The sequence below is a fragment of the Lithobates pipiens genome, unplaced genomic scaffold, assembly GCF_037356315.1.
Source record: "Lithobates pipiens isolate NorthernLeopardFrog02 unplaced genomic scaffold, aLitPip1_a1.2 Scaffold_16, whole genome shotgun sequence".
In the NCBI taxonomy this organism is placed as follows: Eukaryota; Metazoa; Chordata; class Amphibia; order Anura; family Ranidae; genus Lithobates; species Lithobates pipiens.
This window is the reverse complement of record NW_027507748.1, coordinates 102,542,607-102,560,148: the sequence shown is the minus strand read 5'-3', so window position 1 is coordinate 102,560,148 and position 17,542 is coordinate 102,542,607. Positions and strand designations below refer to the sequence as shown.

At 41.6% G+C, this 17,542-nt stretch overlaps 1 protein-coding gene across 1 annotated transcript in view; it reads right to left on the bottom strand.

Annotated features, from left to right (window-relative positions):
• CRYBG3 (crystallin beta-gamma domain containing 3) overlaps positions 1-17,542 on the bottom strand; it is a 252,163-nt gene that overhangs the window by 54,780 nt on the left and 179,841 nt on the right. Inside the window, exons 8-12 of the mRNA XM_077480179.1 lie at positions 14,812-14,945; positions 10,017-10,131; positions 9,622-9,657; positions 9,381-9,520; positions 7,037-7,163 (exon numbers count right to left, since the gene is read on the bottom strand). Coding sequence (XP_077336305.1) covers positions 7,037-7,163; positions 9,381-9,520; positions 9,622-9,657; positions 10,017-10,131; positions 14,812-14,945 — 552 coding nt within the window. The remainder of the gene's footprint in view (positions 1-7,036; positions 7,164-9,380; positions 9,521-9,621; positions 9,658-10,016; positions 10,132-14,811; positions 14,946-17,542) is intronic.

Genomic DNA, 17,542 nt, shown 5'->3' with positions numbered 1-17,542 from the left:
CCCCCATATACTACCGCATAAAGCCCCCTGATTGCCCCCTAGTTAACCCTTTCACCAGTGATCACCATATAACTGTTACAGGTGACGCTGGTTGGTTAGTTATTTTTTTATAGTTTCAGGGCACCCGCCATTTATTACCTAGTCTCACTAGTGTACCCCTAAATTTAGGGGTGTCTACTTTCCAAAATGGGGTCATTTGGGGGGGGTTTGTGCCATCTTGGCATTTTATGGCCTTCAAAACTGTAACGCCCTTAGAAAGCCTGAAGGCGGTGCTTGGTTTTCGGGGCCCCGTACGCGGCTAGGCTCCCAAAAAGTCCCACATATGTGGTATCCCCGTACTCAGGAGAAGCAGCAGAATTTATTTTGGGGTGTCATTTCACATATGCCCATGGCATGCGTGAGCAATATATCATTTAGTGACAACTTTGTGAAAAAAAAAAAAAAAAAAAAAAGTTTGTAATTTTCCCGCAACTTGTGGCAAAATATAAAATATTCCATGGACTCAACATGCCTCTCAGCAAATAGCTTGGGGTGTCTACTTTCTAAAATGGGGTCATTTGTGGGTGTTTTGTGCCATCTTGGCATTTTATGGCCTTCAAAACTGTAATAGGTAGTGAGAAGTGAACTCAAAAATTTACGCCCTTAGAAAGCCTGAAGGCGGTGCTTGGTTTTCGGGGCCCCGTACGCGGCTAGGCTCCCAAAAAGTCCCACATATGTGGTATCCCCGTACTCAGGAGAAGCAGCAGAATTTATTTTGGGGTGTCATTTCACATATGCCCATGGCATGTGTGAGCAATATATCATTTAGTGACAACTTTGTGAAAAAAAAAAAAAAAAAAAAAAAGTTTGTAATTTTCCCGCAACTTGTGGCAAAATATAAAATATTCCATGAACTCAACATGCCTCTCAGCAAATAGCTTGGGGTGTCTACTTTCTAAAATGGGGTCATTTGTGGGGGTTTTGTGCCATCTTGGCATTTTATGGCCTTCAAAACTGTAATAGGTAGTGAGAAGTGAACTCAAAAATTTACGCCCTTAGAAAGCCTGAAGGCGGTGCTTGGTTTTCGGGGCCCCGTACGCGGCTAGGCTCCCAAAAAGTCCCACATATGTGGTATCCCCGTACTCAGGAGAAGCAGCAGAATTTATTTTGGGGTGTCATTTCACATACGCCCATAGCATGTGTGAGCAATATATCATTTAGTGACAACTTTGTGTAAAAAAAAAAAAAAAAATTATTTTTTTGTCATTATTCAATCGCTTGAGGCAAAAAAATAAAATATTCAATGGGCTCAACATGCCTCTTATCAATTTCCTTAGGGGGTCTACTTTCCAAAATGAGGTCATTTGGGGGGGTTTTGTACTGCCCTGCCATTTTAGCACCTCAAGAAATGAGATAGGCAGTCGTAAACTAAAAGCTGCGTAAATTCCAGAAAACGTACCTTAGTTTGTAGATGTGACAACTTTTGCGCAAACCAATAAATATACAATTATTGACTTTTTTTTTACCAAAGACATGTGGCTGAATACATTTTGGCCTAAATGTATGACTAAAATTGAGTTTATTGGATTTTCTAATAACAAAAAGTAGAAAATATCATTTTTTTTCAAAATTTGCGGTCTTTTTACGTTTATATCGCAAAAAATAAAAATCGCAGAGGCAATCAAATACCATCAAAAGAAAGCTCTATTTGTGGGAAGAAAAGGACGCAAATTTTGTTTGGGTACAACATTGCATGACCGCGCAATTACCAGTTAAAGCAGCGCAGTGCCAAAGTGTAAAAAGACCTCTGGTCATTTACCAGCAAAATGGTCCGGTCTGAAAGTGGTTAATAAGCATTCATGAAAAGAAATACATCTATTAGTACAAAAAAATCTTTAAATATAAATACTGATACATTTTATGTGTGCAGTCCAAATCCAGTTAATGTATGGGAATCTAATAGCATTTTATTCACTTACGTATATCAATAAATTGCTGCTGCTTTGTGCCACCTAGGGAAGCTCAGATGCAGGCCGCAAGGACTTCACAAATTCCTTGTAGACCCTTTTTTACAGAGGCAGTTTTCAGGTGTTTTAGTGCTAGAAATAGCGCCTGAAAACTGCCTCCCAGTCTGTGCCATGAGTGCTTTCACACTGGGGCAGTGCACTTGCGGGACGTTAGGAAAAGTCCTGCAGGCAGCATCTTTGGGGCGGCTTGGGAACGCTCCCAAAACGCCCCTTGCCCATTGGAATGAATGGGCAGCGCTTCCAAATCGCCTTAAAAGCGGTCTGAAAGCACCGCAAAACTGCATTTTCCCCTTTTTTTTAAGGTCACTTTATCACCTGTCCTTAAAAAATCCGCCCTGCTAGTGCCAAAAAGCATCGCTAAAGCAGTACAAAAACCACCGGCGCTTTAGCTCTGTTTTAGCGGTGCTTCCGTGTGAAAGGGGGCTAAGTATGTAAAAAAGGATAGTGGCACACCTGGTTGCTACATTTAAAAAATCTTTATTGAAAGCTGAGCATGCTCACAGCAGACATGACAGTACTGCCCATAGACTGCCCCCATCCCTCACCCATTATAGGGGAGCAATCTATGGGAGGGACTGTCTTGTCTGCTATTCATGTCCAGCGTTCAATAAAGCTTTTTAAAAGGTGATAATATCAGTGTGCAACAATCCTCTTCTACAAAAGCAAATTATTCACTATTACAGTGAATCAATGCATGTCTGAAGTTTTATTGTGTTCATTTTAATATCTGTCAAACCTTTCTTTCTTGAACACACAAAATATTCTAGCAAGGGGTAGTGACTGTTAGCAGATCCATGGGCTTTGGCTTTAAAGTGTTAAACAAAAAAGAAAATAAACATTTTATAATCACCTCCTCTGTGAAATGTTATTGCACAGAGCAGCTCGATCCTTCTCTTCTCGGGTCCCCCGCCAGTGATCTTGGCTCCTCCTCTTCTTCCCCATAGCAAGCTGTATGCTATGGAGGCATGTGGTTTCTGATAGCTTCTGAGCTGTGTCTATGGAGTCATGCTCCATGGACACACACAGTGGGACTTAGCTCCTCCCCCACTTCCTCCTCAATGCGTTTGATTGACAGCAGCAGGAGCCAATGGTTCCTGCTACTGTTTGAGTCCCTATGTGAAGGTGAAGAGAGGGAGAAAAGATGCAGCCATGCACAGTGCTGGATCCCTTCTCCCCTCTCTTCCCCTTCACACGGGCATGGGGGAGGATAGAGAGCAATACAACCAATGTTTTTTACCTTAATGTAAGGAATGCATTAAGGTAAAAAAAAAGTTTTCAGCTTAAATATCACTTTAAGCCTGATTAAAGAATCACTTTAGCGAGGGTGAAATCTGGACAGGGTGTGATCTGTAGACCTTTGTAGAATACATTTACTTCATTGGAAGTGCATAGATAATGTCCTCCAGACCCTTTATTAGCTTTGTTTCCCTTCTTTGTACTCGCTCCATTTCAAATACATCCTTCCCGAGGACTGGTGCCCAGAGCTGGGCAGCATATTCTAGGTGCGTCCGGACCAGACTTTTGTAGAGCGGGATAATTATCGTTTAACAAAGTGAAAACAGGAATAGTGACTTGCTATTGGGAGCACTGGTCAAGGGGAGGAGTCAAGAGTGGGGGACCCGAGAAGAAGGGGATCAGGGCTGCTCCGTGCAAAACCATTGCACAGAGCAGGTAAGTACGACATATTTGTTATTTGAAAAAAAAAAAGAAAAAGAAGAAAACAAACCTTTAATATCACTCGAATGGCTTCCAGACTGCCCACCGCATATATACTGCAACAGAGCAGCCTGGCTGTGCTAAATCACGTACCTGTATATCAGGGGTGCCCAACTTTTTGAAGAGAGAGGGCCACATAAGCAACATGGTAACTGGTCGCGGGCCACAATGAGCAGAGCGGGCGTTTGACAGGTCCATGATCACTCTACATATGCAGATTGGACAGGGTCTGCTCTACTCTTTGGGCCCTCCGATATGACAGTTCAGATTCCACTTTTTTTAGTGGATGAGATTGGAGGTAGGTGGGTGTAAATGAATACAAGTTAATTTACTTCTGCCACTCCATAGAGGTGAATGGAGGGTCCGATTGGGTCAGACTGATCAAGGCTGCTTTCACATTGATTTGCTGCAGTTTATCAGTACCACGGGTGCAGTGTAGTGCAACTGTAACTTTCCTGTGGGTTAGCTGCACTTTATATCCTGCAGGCATGGTGCACTTTCTGAAAGCTCACCAAACCTGCAGGTAATAACAGAAGCCTATGGCTCAGTGCAGGTCACCTGCAGGCGCACCTGTGGATCAGTTTGAAAGCAGCCCAGTAATAACCACTGCAGACAGATATGCCCATAAATACACTGTGATTTTAGTAATAAACATACCTTTAATAACAGTCTTTCATTCAGGTATCGCTGGCTGTTGCTGTCCCAGGTGGATGCATTTGGTCACTCCATCACTCATCACTCCACCTGTGACAGGAGCTGGCTCTATACAGGAAACTTTGGCTTGTGCGGCTCTGCTCTGCAGCTGCTTGCTTACTCTACTGCCAGTTTCATTCACAACACTGATTCTCTGGAATGGTGGGTCGACAAGCCGCGATCTGGACTTGCCATCCCAGAACATGAGGTCGCAGGCCACATCAGAGGGCTCCACAGGCCATATGTGGCCCCCGGGCCACTGGTTGGGCACCCATGCTGTATATGATATTGTGCACGCAGTATAAGGGGGGCTTGGACACAGCGGGAACCAATCAGCAGGTCCATCAGCCGCGTGGCCACCGCGACACTCCGATCGTTCTGTGGCTTATGTAAACAAGGCAAATCGCTGGTCTGTCAGGGAGCAAAAGAGAGATCTTGTGTTTCAGGTAAGCTGAAATACGATCTCTCTTTTTCTCCAGTGTATCCGTCCCACACACAGTTAGAAAGCACCTCCCAGACACACACTTAACCCTTTGATTGTCCCTGCTGTTAACCCCTTCCCTGCCAGTGTCATTTATAATGTGACAGTGCATTTTTTTTAGCACTGATCACAGTATTGGTGTCACTGGTCCCCAAAAAGTGTCACTTACTGTCCAATTTGTCCACCGCAATGTCGCAGTCCCGCTAAAAATCGCTGATCGCCACCATTACTAGTAAAAACATAAAAAAGTCCCTAAATATATCCCATAGTTTGTAGACGGTATAATTTTTGTGTAAACCAATCAATATACACTTATTGGGATTTTTGTTTTGCCAAAAATATGTAGCAGAATACATACTGGCCTAAATTGATAAAGAAATTCGATTTTTTAATTTTTTTTTTATTGGGAATGTTTTATAGCAGAAAGTAAGGAATATTGTTTTTTATTCTAAATTGTTGCTCTTTTTTTGTTTATAGCGCAAAAAATAAAAACTGCAGAGGTGATCAAATACCACCAAAAGAAAGCTCTATTTGTGGGAAAAAAGTCATCAATTTTTATATAATTTTTTTATATATATCGCAAAAAAATTGCCTGGTCAGGAAGTGGGTATATATATGTGTGTGTGTGTGTGTGTATGTGTATATACACACACACAATGAATTGGGGGGGTGACACTCTAAACCTGAATAAAAATTGGTGCTGCTATAAAGACCTATATATATATATATATATATATATATATATATATATATATAAATAGAAGCAGAATATTATTTATTATGTGCGCACGCTATTCTCTGCGTTTCTATATATATATGTATATATATATATATATATATATATATATATATATATATATATATATATATATATATATATATATATATATATAATATATATATATATATATCACACACACAAAACACTATTTTGTTTTAAATCCTGACCATAGGTAGTTCTGCATATATAAGCACACAAATTATTTTATTATTTCTTGTGGAGACAATCATTTGCTATAATAAAGTAACCCTCATAAAATCGTACCTTTTATTATCTACCTTTGTTAGTACTTTCCTGATCAAAATTAGCCATTATCAGAAAAAAACAAGACTCACTTTTTTCTGGTTGTTAAACTTATAATACCTTCTTCTATAGGTACAAGGTATAATTCGGCCTCATTAATGACTCATGAAAACTAAGGGCTGTTAAACATTATGCCAGACCTGGGAGTTGGTATGTCAGTAGGACATCAAGATTTTCAGTGTTTTCTTTTACTTGAAGGCACACTGAACACCAAAACTAAATTCTCAGATGAATTTAGGGAACGCTGTAGGACACGAGGACAAAATAGATTTACTCTAATGCCACGTATACACGATCGGAATTTCCGGCGCTAAATGTTCGATGTGAGCTTGTTGTCAGAAAGTACGACCTGTATGCTCCATCGAACATATGCTGCCAGAATTTCCGCACACAAATGTTTGAGAGCAGGTTCTCAAATTTTCCAGACAACAAGTTATCCGATCGTGTGTACACAAGTCTGTCGCACAAAAGTTCACGCATGCTCGGAATCAAGCAGAAGGCTATTGAACTACCTTTTTCTTGGCTCATCGTACATGTTGTACGTCACCGCGTTTTTGACATTCGGAATTTCCGACAACATTTCTGTAACTGTGTATATGCAAGACAAGTTTGAACCAACATCCTTTGCAAAAAAAACACAGTTTTGTTGTTGGAAAATCAGATCGTGTGTATGGGGGCATTAGACATTCATCAGGATTAAAAGGCATTTATTTTCTTGTGTGTAGAGAAAAAGCAGCCAATGTGTTTCATTAACTTACAGTTCTTGTAGTGTCAATCATAATTCATTATGTGCTATGTGTCAAACCCAGTGCTGTCTTAACAATGTGATTCTCTATGCTGGTGTAGTGGGTTACTTCAATTAAACCCTCAAATCCTAACCTCCTTGATTAAACCAAAAAACAATAGTAATAAACAGTTCATAAATAAACGTCATAAACGATCAGGTGTTGTGCTCTCCTTCTCATGTGCCCTCACTCACCAACTATCAATATGTATTGCGTCATTATGGACAGTCCACTGGTAGACACATATAATATGATGCTAAGGAGTACTTACGGCCTGCAGATACCGAATGGACTGGAATGTGCTACTGTATCCTCCCCAAGCTTGGCAGTCCTCATACTCGCCCTCTTCTATGAGATACTGGTACCCTTTGTATCGTTCTTTTTCATAGCCAACCCATCTAAACAACATGGAAATACAAATACTGTATAAATCAGCAGATAGAAATATTTTAATCAATCAGAAAATTCGAATCACTTGCCGTTTTTAGATCTATTTTAATCACACTAATGCGATTTCAGATGCAACGTGGGTGCAAATAATTGCATGACGATGGAAATCACGTTGCTTTCAATGTGTTCACATCTATGTAACTCAGGACGGTGCAATTTTGGAAAAGGTTCCTTTACTACTTTGGTGCAATTATAGCTCCATAGAATATACAAATCACTTCAAAGTAGCATCCAAGTTGCACTACATTATCGCACTTAAATTAGTATCAAAATCAGATCACAGCAGTGTGAACCTAGCCTAACACTTTGCAAAATCGGGTCATTATACGATTAAATTAAATTATCATGCTCTGTTCTGTAGGAATTTCTTACTGCTGTATTCAGTTATTTTTTACAGCCACACAATAGACAGCAGTGCAAGCTCTGTAATATGATATATAAATGGAGCCACAAGAAACGTGAGCATTATTTATTAATGTGGATGCCAAGTGGGACCAAATACGCATTTTAAACTGTACTAGTGTTAATGAAGCTTTAAAGCAAAATGTTGTCATTTAAATATAACGTTCAATAGTCAGAACAGATATAAACCCACTTTGTGCCTATGCAAACCCAGTTATTAAAGCAGTATTAAACCCCAAAAACAAAAATGTATTACACTGCAGCTTACCAATTCTTAGATGTGGTGGTAAACTCCTATGCATGATTTTTACCTATAGGCAAGCCTATAATAAGGCTTACCTATCGGTACAATAAATATCTCTTAAACGTGCGCTGTTTAGAAGATATTTACTTTTGATGTAGCCAGTGACGTCACCGGCGCATGCGCTCTGAAGGAACGTGATACCCACGCCATTCCTTCAGAGCCGTATTGTAAATAGCGACTCCTGTGAGCATGCGTGTGAGTGACGTCATCGATGGCTCGACCATGCATATTGCTGGAGCCTGCAAACACGGAAGGAAGACCGGGTGAAGATGGAAGCGCCTTCAGTGGTGACAGCGCGCCACTGGAGGCCTTTGTTTTTAGGTAAGTCTGTCATATTGTTCTAGTATGAGATGTATACTAGCACATTATGACTTAAACTGCTCGGTACCTATTTTTTTCTTTCTATGTGGTTTACTACTGCTTTAAAGCTAGAGTTCAGCTTTAATTTGTAAGGCAGGACAAATATGGTACAGATTTCTTTCCTGCAACAACAATTTGCACAATTCTGCCATCAGCACAGACAGTACTGGCAGGCCAATCCCTCCTGCCGGGAGTAAGTAATTTTCTAGCGAAAAAAAACTGTTTTTAACTTGTAAACAATAAATCTCAGTAAGAGGCTCGGTCCTTAAGTGGTTAAATCTTCTAGATTCCCAGTCACTGGGAACAGAGGAGTCAGAGCTGTGGGATCACGTGAGAGGACTAATGCCGCGTACACACGACCATACTTTCCAGCGGGCTAGGTCCGACGGTCTTCCCGATGGACTTTCGGCGGAGTTTCGACGGACTTTCCGAAACTAACGGACTCCAAAGTCCGACGGATTCGAATGTGATGACATACAACCGGACTAGAATAAGGAAGTTCATAGCCAGTAGCCAATAGCTGCCCTAGCGTTGGTTTTCATCCGTCGGACTAGCATACAGACGAACTGATTTTTTGATCGGACTCGAGTCCGTTGGAAAGATTTGAAGATTTGAAACATGTTCTAAATCTAAAGTCCGTCTGATTTTTCGACAGCAAAGGTCCGATGAATCCCACAAATGGTCGAATTGCTTTGCTGTCGAAAAAGTCCAGCCACGTGTACGCGGCATAAAAAAGAAGCGTCCAAGGCTGACAACCCTGCTCTTGCATAGATATAGTATAGTACAATAAGTAAGCACTGTCATCTAAAAACAGGAAGTGTGTTAGTGGAAGGAAAACTAGAACATAAAAGAAAAAACCCTGAAAATAAAAGTAATAAAACGAATGCAGCCACCACATCTAAGGGAGTAGTCATGCCTACAGGTTGGTGCTAAAAGCTCCTGACTCAGAAAACAACCGATTCAGTTTTTGTTTACAGTATATAGAAACTTTAATTTTACATTCCTGAATAGTAAAGTTTTTCTCAGAAATGCTTCCATTACAAACCTGAAATGTTGATACTTTTAAAATTCTACTAAAGGTTTTCAAAGGAGAACTCACATTCCACCAATAACTCGAATGGATCCAACATCTAGGGGATCAGTATTGTCTTCATCACTAATAAGCTTCCCGATGCTGCTGACATGTTCTGTGATCTCTCTTGACCACCCTTGAAAATGTGGCTTTTCATATATAATTATCTGTAAAACCGTTCATAATTTAGGCATATTTCTGACATACAAAATGACACGCTGTAGAATTATGTATTCAAAGTTGTTGCCATAGCAATTCAATCACTTACCTTCGGATCATTTGGTAGCTGCACTTTTAATCCGCCCTGAAATGAAGGGAAAAGAATTAAGCAGACATTTGTTCCTTCCACACAATTAGGCTTTGAATACTGAAGTCACAGAGTGCAATCACTGCCAGCCACAGAAGACTACCGAAAAGCAATCTCTGAGTCGCAACTACTTTTAATACATTTTCCTCGCTAATGAAAGGTAGAGAAAATGTCATCACAAAAATAAATAAAAAACGAGACAGGTTTATAAAATCTACAGAAAGAGGAGTTTTATTTAAAAGCTAAAACTTGATTAGTTGTTATGTATATCAACTCCAGTTCTGCGGCAGCACTGCCTACACGCTTCATATTTGTACCATCATATACCATCATTAAGAGATTAAGGGGTTTCTTACCATTTTCAAAGGGCGCATTGATTTTACAGCACATGCCTGGATTTGAGACAGATCGCAGCCTTCCTCCAACACGGACACCGCACCGTTATACTGAGGCTCCGTATACGTCAGCCAGCTGAGAGGAGACCATGATGACATTTTTATTTTATTAGATTATACAGCACTGACATGTTCCATAGGGCTTTAGAGAGATTGTTCAACCATTTACAACAGACCCCTTTCACACTGGGGCACTTTGCAGGCACTACACCACTAAAAATAGTGCCTGCAAAGCGCCCTGAAAGAGCCGCTCCATTCACTCCAGTGTGAAATTCCGAGGGCTTTCACACTGGAGCGGTGCGCTGGCAGGGCGGTAAAAAAAGTCCTGCTAGCAGCATCTTTGGAGCGGTGAAGGAGCGGTGTGTATATCACTCTTCCAATGCTCCTGCCCACTGAAATCAATGGGGCAGTGCGGCTATACCGCTGGCTTTGCGGGTGGTTTTAACCCTTTTTCGGTCGCTAGTGGGGCTTAAAAGCATCCCGCTATTGGCAGAATACCACCACAAATATGACGGTAAAGCACCGGACCCACCGCCCCAGTGTGAAAGGGGCCTTAGAGGTTTACAATCTAACATTCGTACTACAATCCAACAGACCCAAACATGCACTAGAGTGTTTTTTTTAGATATCATTAGAATTGACTTAGAACTGGGGAAAAAAATATTGGTACAAAATTGATTTAAAATAAAAAGGTGAAAACTGGTTTGTTGCTACTGATAACAACTTCAGTTTTATTGTTATTTTATGATCTCTACTTTTAAAGGAAACCTGTACTTAAAGTGGTAATAATGTTATATTAAAGTCTTTTTTTTTTGTTGTTGTTTAAAAATAACAAACATGTTATACTTACCCACTCTGTGCAGGGGTTTTGCACAGATTTGATTTACTAAAACTGGAGATTGCAAAATCTGGTGCAGCTCTGCACAGAAACCAATCAGCTTCCAGGTTTTTTTTTTGTCAAAGCTTAATTAAACAAGCCAAAGTTAGAAGTTGGTTACCATGCACAGCTGCGCCAGACTTTGCACTTTACAGCTTTAGTAAATCAACCCCATTGTGTTCTCCAGATGGGGGTGGCTTCCCCTGCTAGCCCCAACCCCCCCCCCCCCCCCAACCAGTATGAACACAATGGCTCCACGGAAAGGATTCCCCCATTAACACAGTCTGTTAATCAAGTGATTTTTTTTTTCCAGCAACCAGTGGCTACAGGAAAGAAAATCACTTTGTCTATGGCCTGCCCAAGTCTGTTATTTTTAACATCCATTCACAGACCAAGCTGTACCAAGCCAATCAGTTTCTAACTTCAGCTTCTTCAATTAAAGTGATTGTAAGGGTTTTTTTTTTTTTTAAATAACAAACATATCATACTTTCCTCTACTGTGCAGCTTGTTTTGCACAGAGTGGCCCCCGAACACCATCTTCTGAGGTCCCCCAGCGGCTCTCGCGGCTCCTCCGCACAGCAGATAACCCCCTAGGAGAAGCACTCACCCGAAGGGGTTACCTTGTGGGCGTGCTACCAAGTTCAGCATTCGCTGGCCGTAGCCGTTGAAAGTATGACTTGGCCCCGCCCCCCAGGTCATTGGATTTGACTGACAGCAGTGGGAGCCAATGGCTGCACTGCTATCAGTCTATCCAATCAAGAGCCAAGAACCCCGGGCAGAGAGACAGTGCATCCCTGCCGGGTCAAGTTTTTCAGGGCTCAGGTAAGTAAAACTGAGGGGCTGGGGGGGCGGTCACTGCCAGGTGTTTTTTCACCTTAATTCATAGGATGCATTAAGGTGAAAAAACACAAAGGTTTACAACCCCCTTTGACAAAAAAAATGAAGTTGATTGGTTTCTATGCAGAGCTGCACCAGATTTTGAACTCCCATTGTCTCTTTGCCCTGAATGGGCAGGGTGACGGTGTCTCTTTAAGTGCTAGGGTCCAGTGTAAGAAAATATTAGGGCTGACAATGCTGACCTCCTTTCGAAAGTGTCAGTTGCTTGACTGTGTCTGACCTCAGTAAGACTTATGCCCCGTACACACGATCGGACTTTCCGACAACAAAATCATGGAATTTTGTTCAAAGGTTGTTGGCTTCAACTTGTCTTGCATACACACGGTCACACAAATGTTGACCAACAATTAAGACCGTGGAAACATGGTGATGTACGACGAGCCAAGAAAAAGGAAGTTCAATAGCCAGTGTGGCTCCTTTTGCTGGATACCAAGCATGAGTGAACTTTTGTGCGTCGGACTTGTGTACACACGTTTGGAAATTCCGACAACAATATTTTGTTGGCAGAAAATTTGAGAACCTGCTAGCCAACATTTGTTGGCAGAAAGTCAGACAACAAATGTTCGATGGAGCATACGCACGGTCGGATTTTCAGCCAACAAGCTCACATCCAACATTCGTTGTTGGAAAATCTGATCGTGCATTACATACACCTGGAACAAGCACACATCACACTAATAGATAAAAAAAATACATTGTTATATCTCTACTGATTATTGGTCAAACATAGTTAAAGCAAATGCATCAGCATGACAGTCAGGCAATTAGCATTTTCAGGAGAGAACGGCAACTGCAGCCTACATATTTTTTTTTTTCCTGGCATGCTTCCCTTGTTTTACTACAAATGGAAAGAAGGCAACTTGTGTACAGGCATACCTCACTTTTAAGTACACAATGAGGTTTATTTACTAAAGCTGGAAAGTGCAAAATCAGGCTCACTTCTGCATAGAAACCAATGAGCTTCCAGGTTTTATTACCAAAGTTAATTGAACAAGTTGGGGTTAGATGTTCATTGGTTTCTATGCAGAAGTGAGTCTGATTTTGCACTTTCCAGCTTTAGTCAATAAACCTCATTGTGTACTCAAAAGTGGGGTATGCCTGTATTGCTGTTGGTGAATGGAGGACTCTATTGATGGCCACATCACAGTGGTGCTACAACAATAAAACCCAGAGAAAAAACATGTTAAATTCAGGAGCAGATCTACCACAAGTCAAAAACTGCTGCACCAACTTAGGAATCACACAAAGAAGTATTTTTCTTTTGACAGCTAGCAAGTTATTGTAGAACTATAGGCAAAACCTTTTTTTTTTTTTTTTTTGGTTAGAGAGGGTTATAACCTGTCAGTAAATTTTTTTTTCATATTTTTATTTTATTCTAAGAGAAAAAAGTCAGTCTCTAACGCAGTGTACACACGACCGGACTTTCTGGCAGACTAGGTCCAACGGTATTCCCGATGGACTTTCGACGGACATTCCGAACGAACGGACTTGGCCACACACAATCACACCAAAGTCTGATGGATTTGACCGTGATGAAGTACGATCGGACTAGAATAAGGAAATTCATAGCCAGTAGCCAATAGCTGCCCTAGTGTCGGTTTTCGTCCGTCGGACTAGCATACAGACGAACTGATTTTTTGACCAGACTCGAGTCTGTCGGGAAGATTTGAAACCTGTTCTAAATCTAAATTCCATCTGATTTTTCGACAGCAAAGGTCCGATGAATCCCACACACGATCGAATTGTACGATGGATTCGCTCCGTCTGAACTTTGCTATTGAAAAGTCCGGCCGTAAGACAATAAGATACACAGACAACCAAACACAGTGTAGTAGAAATATAGAGCAGAACTGGTAGGGTTCAAATTCCAGATGTGAGTAATTTTTTTGCCATCTGTGTCCATGCAAATCAAGGGAGTCCCTTGGGGACCTGAAAGTCACCAGAACTATTGCACCCATTGGAAGATTTCTCCTCTATTACATTTCTGGAGGCAACCTAAAATTTGGGATTTTCTTTCACTTTCAATTATAATAGTAAACAAGACATATAGAGAGGGTGACTCTCCCTAATGGAGGCGAAAATAGTAATAAAAAACTGACAGGTGTTCTAATCCCTCCCCACTCTATTCAAAACAAACAAAACAAAAATGTTTCTTAATGCTGGCCATACACTATACGAAAAATCGGCAGAAATTTGGTAATTTAGACAGTTTGTTCGTTTTTCAGCCAGTTAATGGGCACAAAATCGATAATCGCTGGGATATCTTTGAGCCGAAAAAATGAAGGACACGTTTGGAAATTTTCTGCCGAACGAACAATAAATTGAAAGGTTAATGTGTTTCCCATTCGTATGTAAAGAAACGAACAAAAGATGCATTTATTTATGTCCACTGAATGATTTATCAGTCATTACATGATGGCACTATCGTTTGCGCTCACGGCCAAATGTTCGTTTTTCAAAGATTGGGTTTGGCCGATTTTTCGTAAAGTGCAGGGATTCTCAAACTACGGCCCTCCAGCTGTTGCGAAACGACACGTCCCATGAGGCATTGTAAAAATGATATTCACAGATATGACTAGGCATGATGGGAATTGTAGTTCCTGAACAACTGGAGGGCCATAGTTTGAAGACCCATGGTATAATGTATGGCCACCATTAGTTATACTATCATTTTTTTAAGTTGATCAGTAAACAAGCTTGTAGAAACTTGTCACACAAATAACAGAAAGTTCTGCCCTGTAGCAAAAACTGGAAGCATAAAAAAAGTATGTGAAAGAGGTGTAGCCTGCGGAGGGGATGGGCTCAGGGAATTTAGGTTCATGTACCTAAGCCTTCAATAACCTAAATATGGCTCTTCTTACATGTGTAGTCTAGAATTATTGTCATTAATCTGGGTGCAAAATCTTATTATAAAAATGACTTGTGTAACGATTCTAATTTCATGAACATGAAAAAATCTAGTTGCAACAAACCATACTCACACTCCTGAATTTACTGTAAATGATCGCGGCCGATTGTCCACCACATGCTCCAAGGATGGCACCTCTGCATGAATATGAACTGAAGAATCTGATGTTTCCTCTAGAGGGGATATTATTACCTCAGGAAAGTAATCCTGAAGAGAACAAATAACAGGCACTTAAAGTATGTCAAGGAAAAATAATAAAAAAAAAAACATATGCTGTACATGTCTAAACTGTCGCCTACTTCCTCCCACCTAAAAATCAATTGCTGGCAGTGGTTTTTACATTTTTATTTTTTTTACAAAAAAACATTACATTTGTTCAGTGGCGACCCCTTCCTAGGCAAGAGATATGTTTACTTTGGTATCCAAATGTGTTCTGGGATACCCACACCACATATTCTACAAAAGCTGCACTGTCCATTGTTCACAAAATCTCAAGACACTTGCATTGCCGACACCTTGGTCTTGCAGCCATAAACAGAATGACATGGTGCCAAATCTCCATCTGTGCATGCATGATTAGAGGCTGGCTGCAAAAAGTAGGAAAACAGAGCTGGCTCCCAATGACAGAAAAGATAGCGGCACAGGCCTAGACCTGCAGCAGAGGATTGGCAGTGAAGAAGAGGACATCATGAGATTCAAAGGGCTTGTATGTTAATGCTACGTATAAAAGCACAAAAGGTAACAAGCATATGAATAATATGTTGCAAGGCAATTTAAGTGCAGAAACATACTCGTTGATCTGTCAGAAATGCACTCAACCCCTAAGTTCTAATGCCCCATACACAAGATCGTAAATTTCGCCAGCAAAAGTCCGATGAGAGCTTTTGGTCGGAAAATGCGATTGTGTGTATGTTCCATTGGACTTTTGCTGGCCAGAAAACGATTGAGTGCAGGTTCTCAAATTTGTCAGTCGGAAATTCCGATCGTCTGTACAAATTCCGATGCGCAAAATTCCTATGCATGCTCAGAAACAATTTGATGCATGTTCGGAAGCAGTGAACTTAATTTTCTCATCTCGTCGTAGTGTTGTACGTCACCGCGTTCTTGACGGACAAAAGTCCAGAGAACTTTTGTGTGACCGTGTGTATGCAAGCCAAGCTTGAGAGGAATTACGTCGGAAAAACCATCAAAGTTTTTTCCGATGGAAAATCCGCTCGTGTGTACGGGGCATAATGGTCCTTTCCTGGGCTGACAACACACAGCATTTTTGTGGACTGAGTAATGTTAGCCAACCCAGTTGTCATTTGCTAAACTGCTTAAAGGAGAAGTATAGCCAAAGCTCATTTGGCTTTACTTGCCACTATGGATCACAGGAGTGCAATTCGTTTTGCACTCCTGTCACCCGTTTTCTGCTGACGTCACCCATGTCAGTCCAGGCACCATGTCATCCTGACAATGGAAGTCTGGATCCGCCAGGTGCCTGGATTGACACCCCACCCAGCAAGCCGCTGAGAGCCCCTCCACAGCTCCAGTAAGTAAGGAGGGAGAAGAGCAGTGAACTGTGGCAGTCTACAGCTCTCTGCTCACGGAGCTGTGAAAACCAAGTGATCGTCGATGTTTGATTGCTCGGTTCTCAGTGCAGAGGCGCCGGGGGAAAAGATGTAGCATTGGACCCATGCTGCATCCACCTAGGTAAGTATGATGGAGAAAAAAAAAAGAAAAACAACCTTTACTTCTCTTTTATTCTCTCCCAATCTACTCATCTCTACAACATATTTGGTAGTCCTAGATAAGAACAAGGAGGACTAATTTGATTTCTTGAGATAACACAGGAAGTTTGCACAAGGCATAGGATGGCTCAGAATTTTTTTTTTGCAATTATCAAACGGATATAAAAGAACACTTTCGATACTATATTTAACCACTTGCTTACTGGGCACTTAAACCCCCCTCAGTCCCAGACCAATTTTCAGCTTTCAGCGCTGATGCACTTTGAATGACAATTGCGCGGGCATACAACACTGTACCCAAATTAAATTTTTATCATTTTTTTCCCACAAATAGAGCTTTCTTTTGGTGGTATTTAATTACAGCTCGGAGTTTTATTTTTTGCTAAACAAACAAAAAAAAATCATGTTTAATAGTTTGTTATAAAATTTTGCAAACGGGTCATTTTTCTCCTTCATTGAAGTGCGCTGATTAGGTGGCACTGATAGGCTGCACTGGTGGGCACTGATGGGCTGCATTGGTGGGCACTGATAGGCTGCACTGGTGGGCACTGATAGGCTGCACTGGTGGGCACTGATAGGCTGCACTGGTGGGCACTGATAGGCATAGTTTAGGCGGCACTAATAGGCACAGATAAGGCGGCACCGATGGGCACAGATAAGGCGGCACTGATGGGCAAAGATGGGCACAGATAAGATGGCACGGATGGGTGGCACAGATGGGTGGCATGGATGGGTGGCACGGATGGGCACTGATAGGTACCACTGATAGATGGGACTGATGGGCACTGATAGGTGGCACTGATAGGTGGCTCTGATAGGTGGCACTGCTGGGCACTGATGGGCGGCACTGCTGGGCACTGGTAGATGACACTGATGGGCACGGATAAGTGGCACTGGGGTGCAGCACCTTTGAGGCAGATTGTGGGCACTGTGGGTGGCACTGTGGGTGGCACTGCTGGGTGGCACTGTGGGCACTGCTGGGTGGCACTGTGGGCACTGCTGGGTGGCACTGACATTTTATTATTGTGGCACTTGGAGGGGGCAGGTGGGCACTAGCAGGGGGCAGGTGGGCAC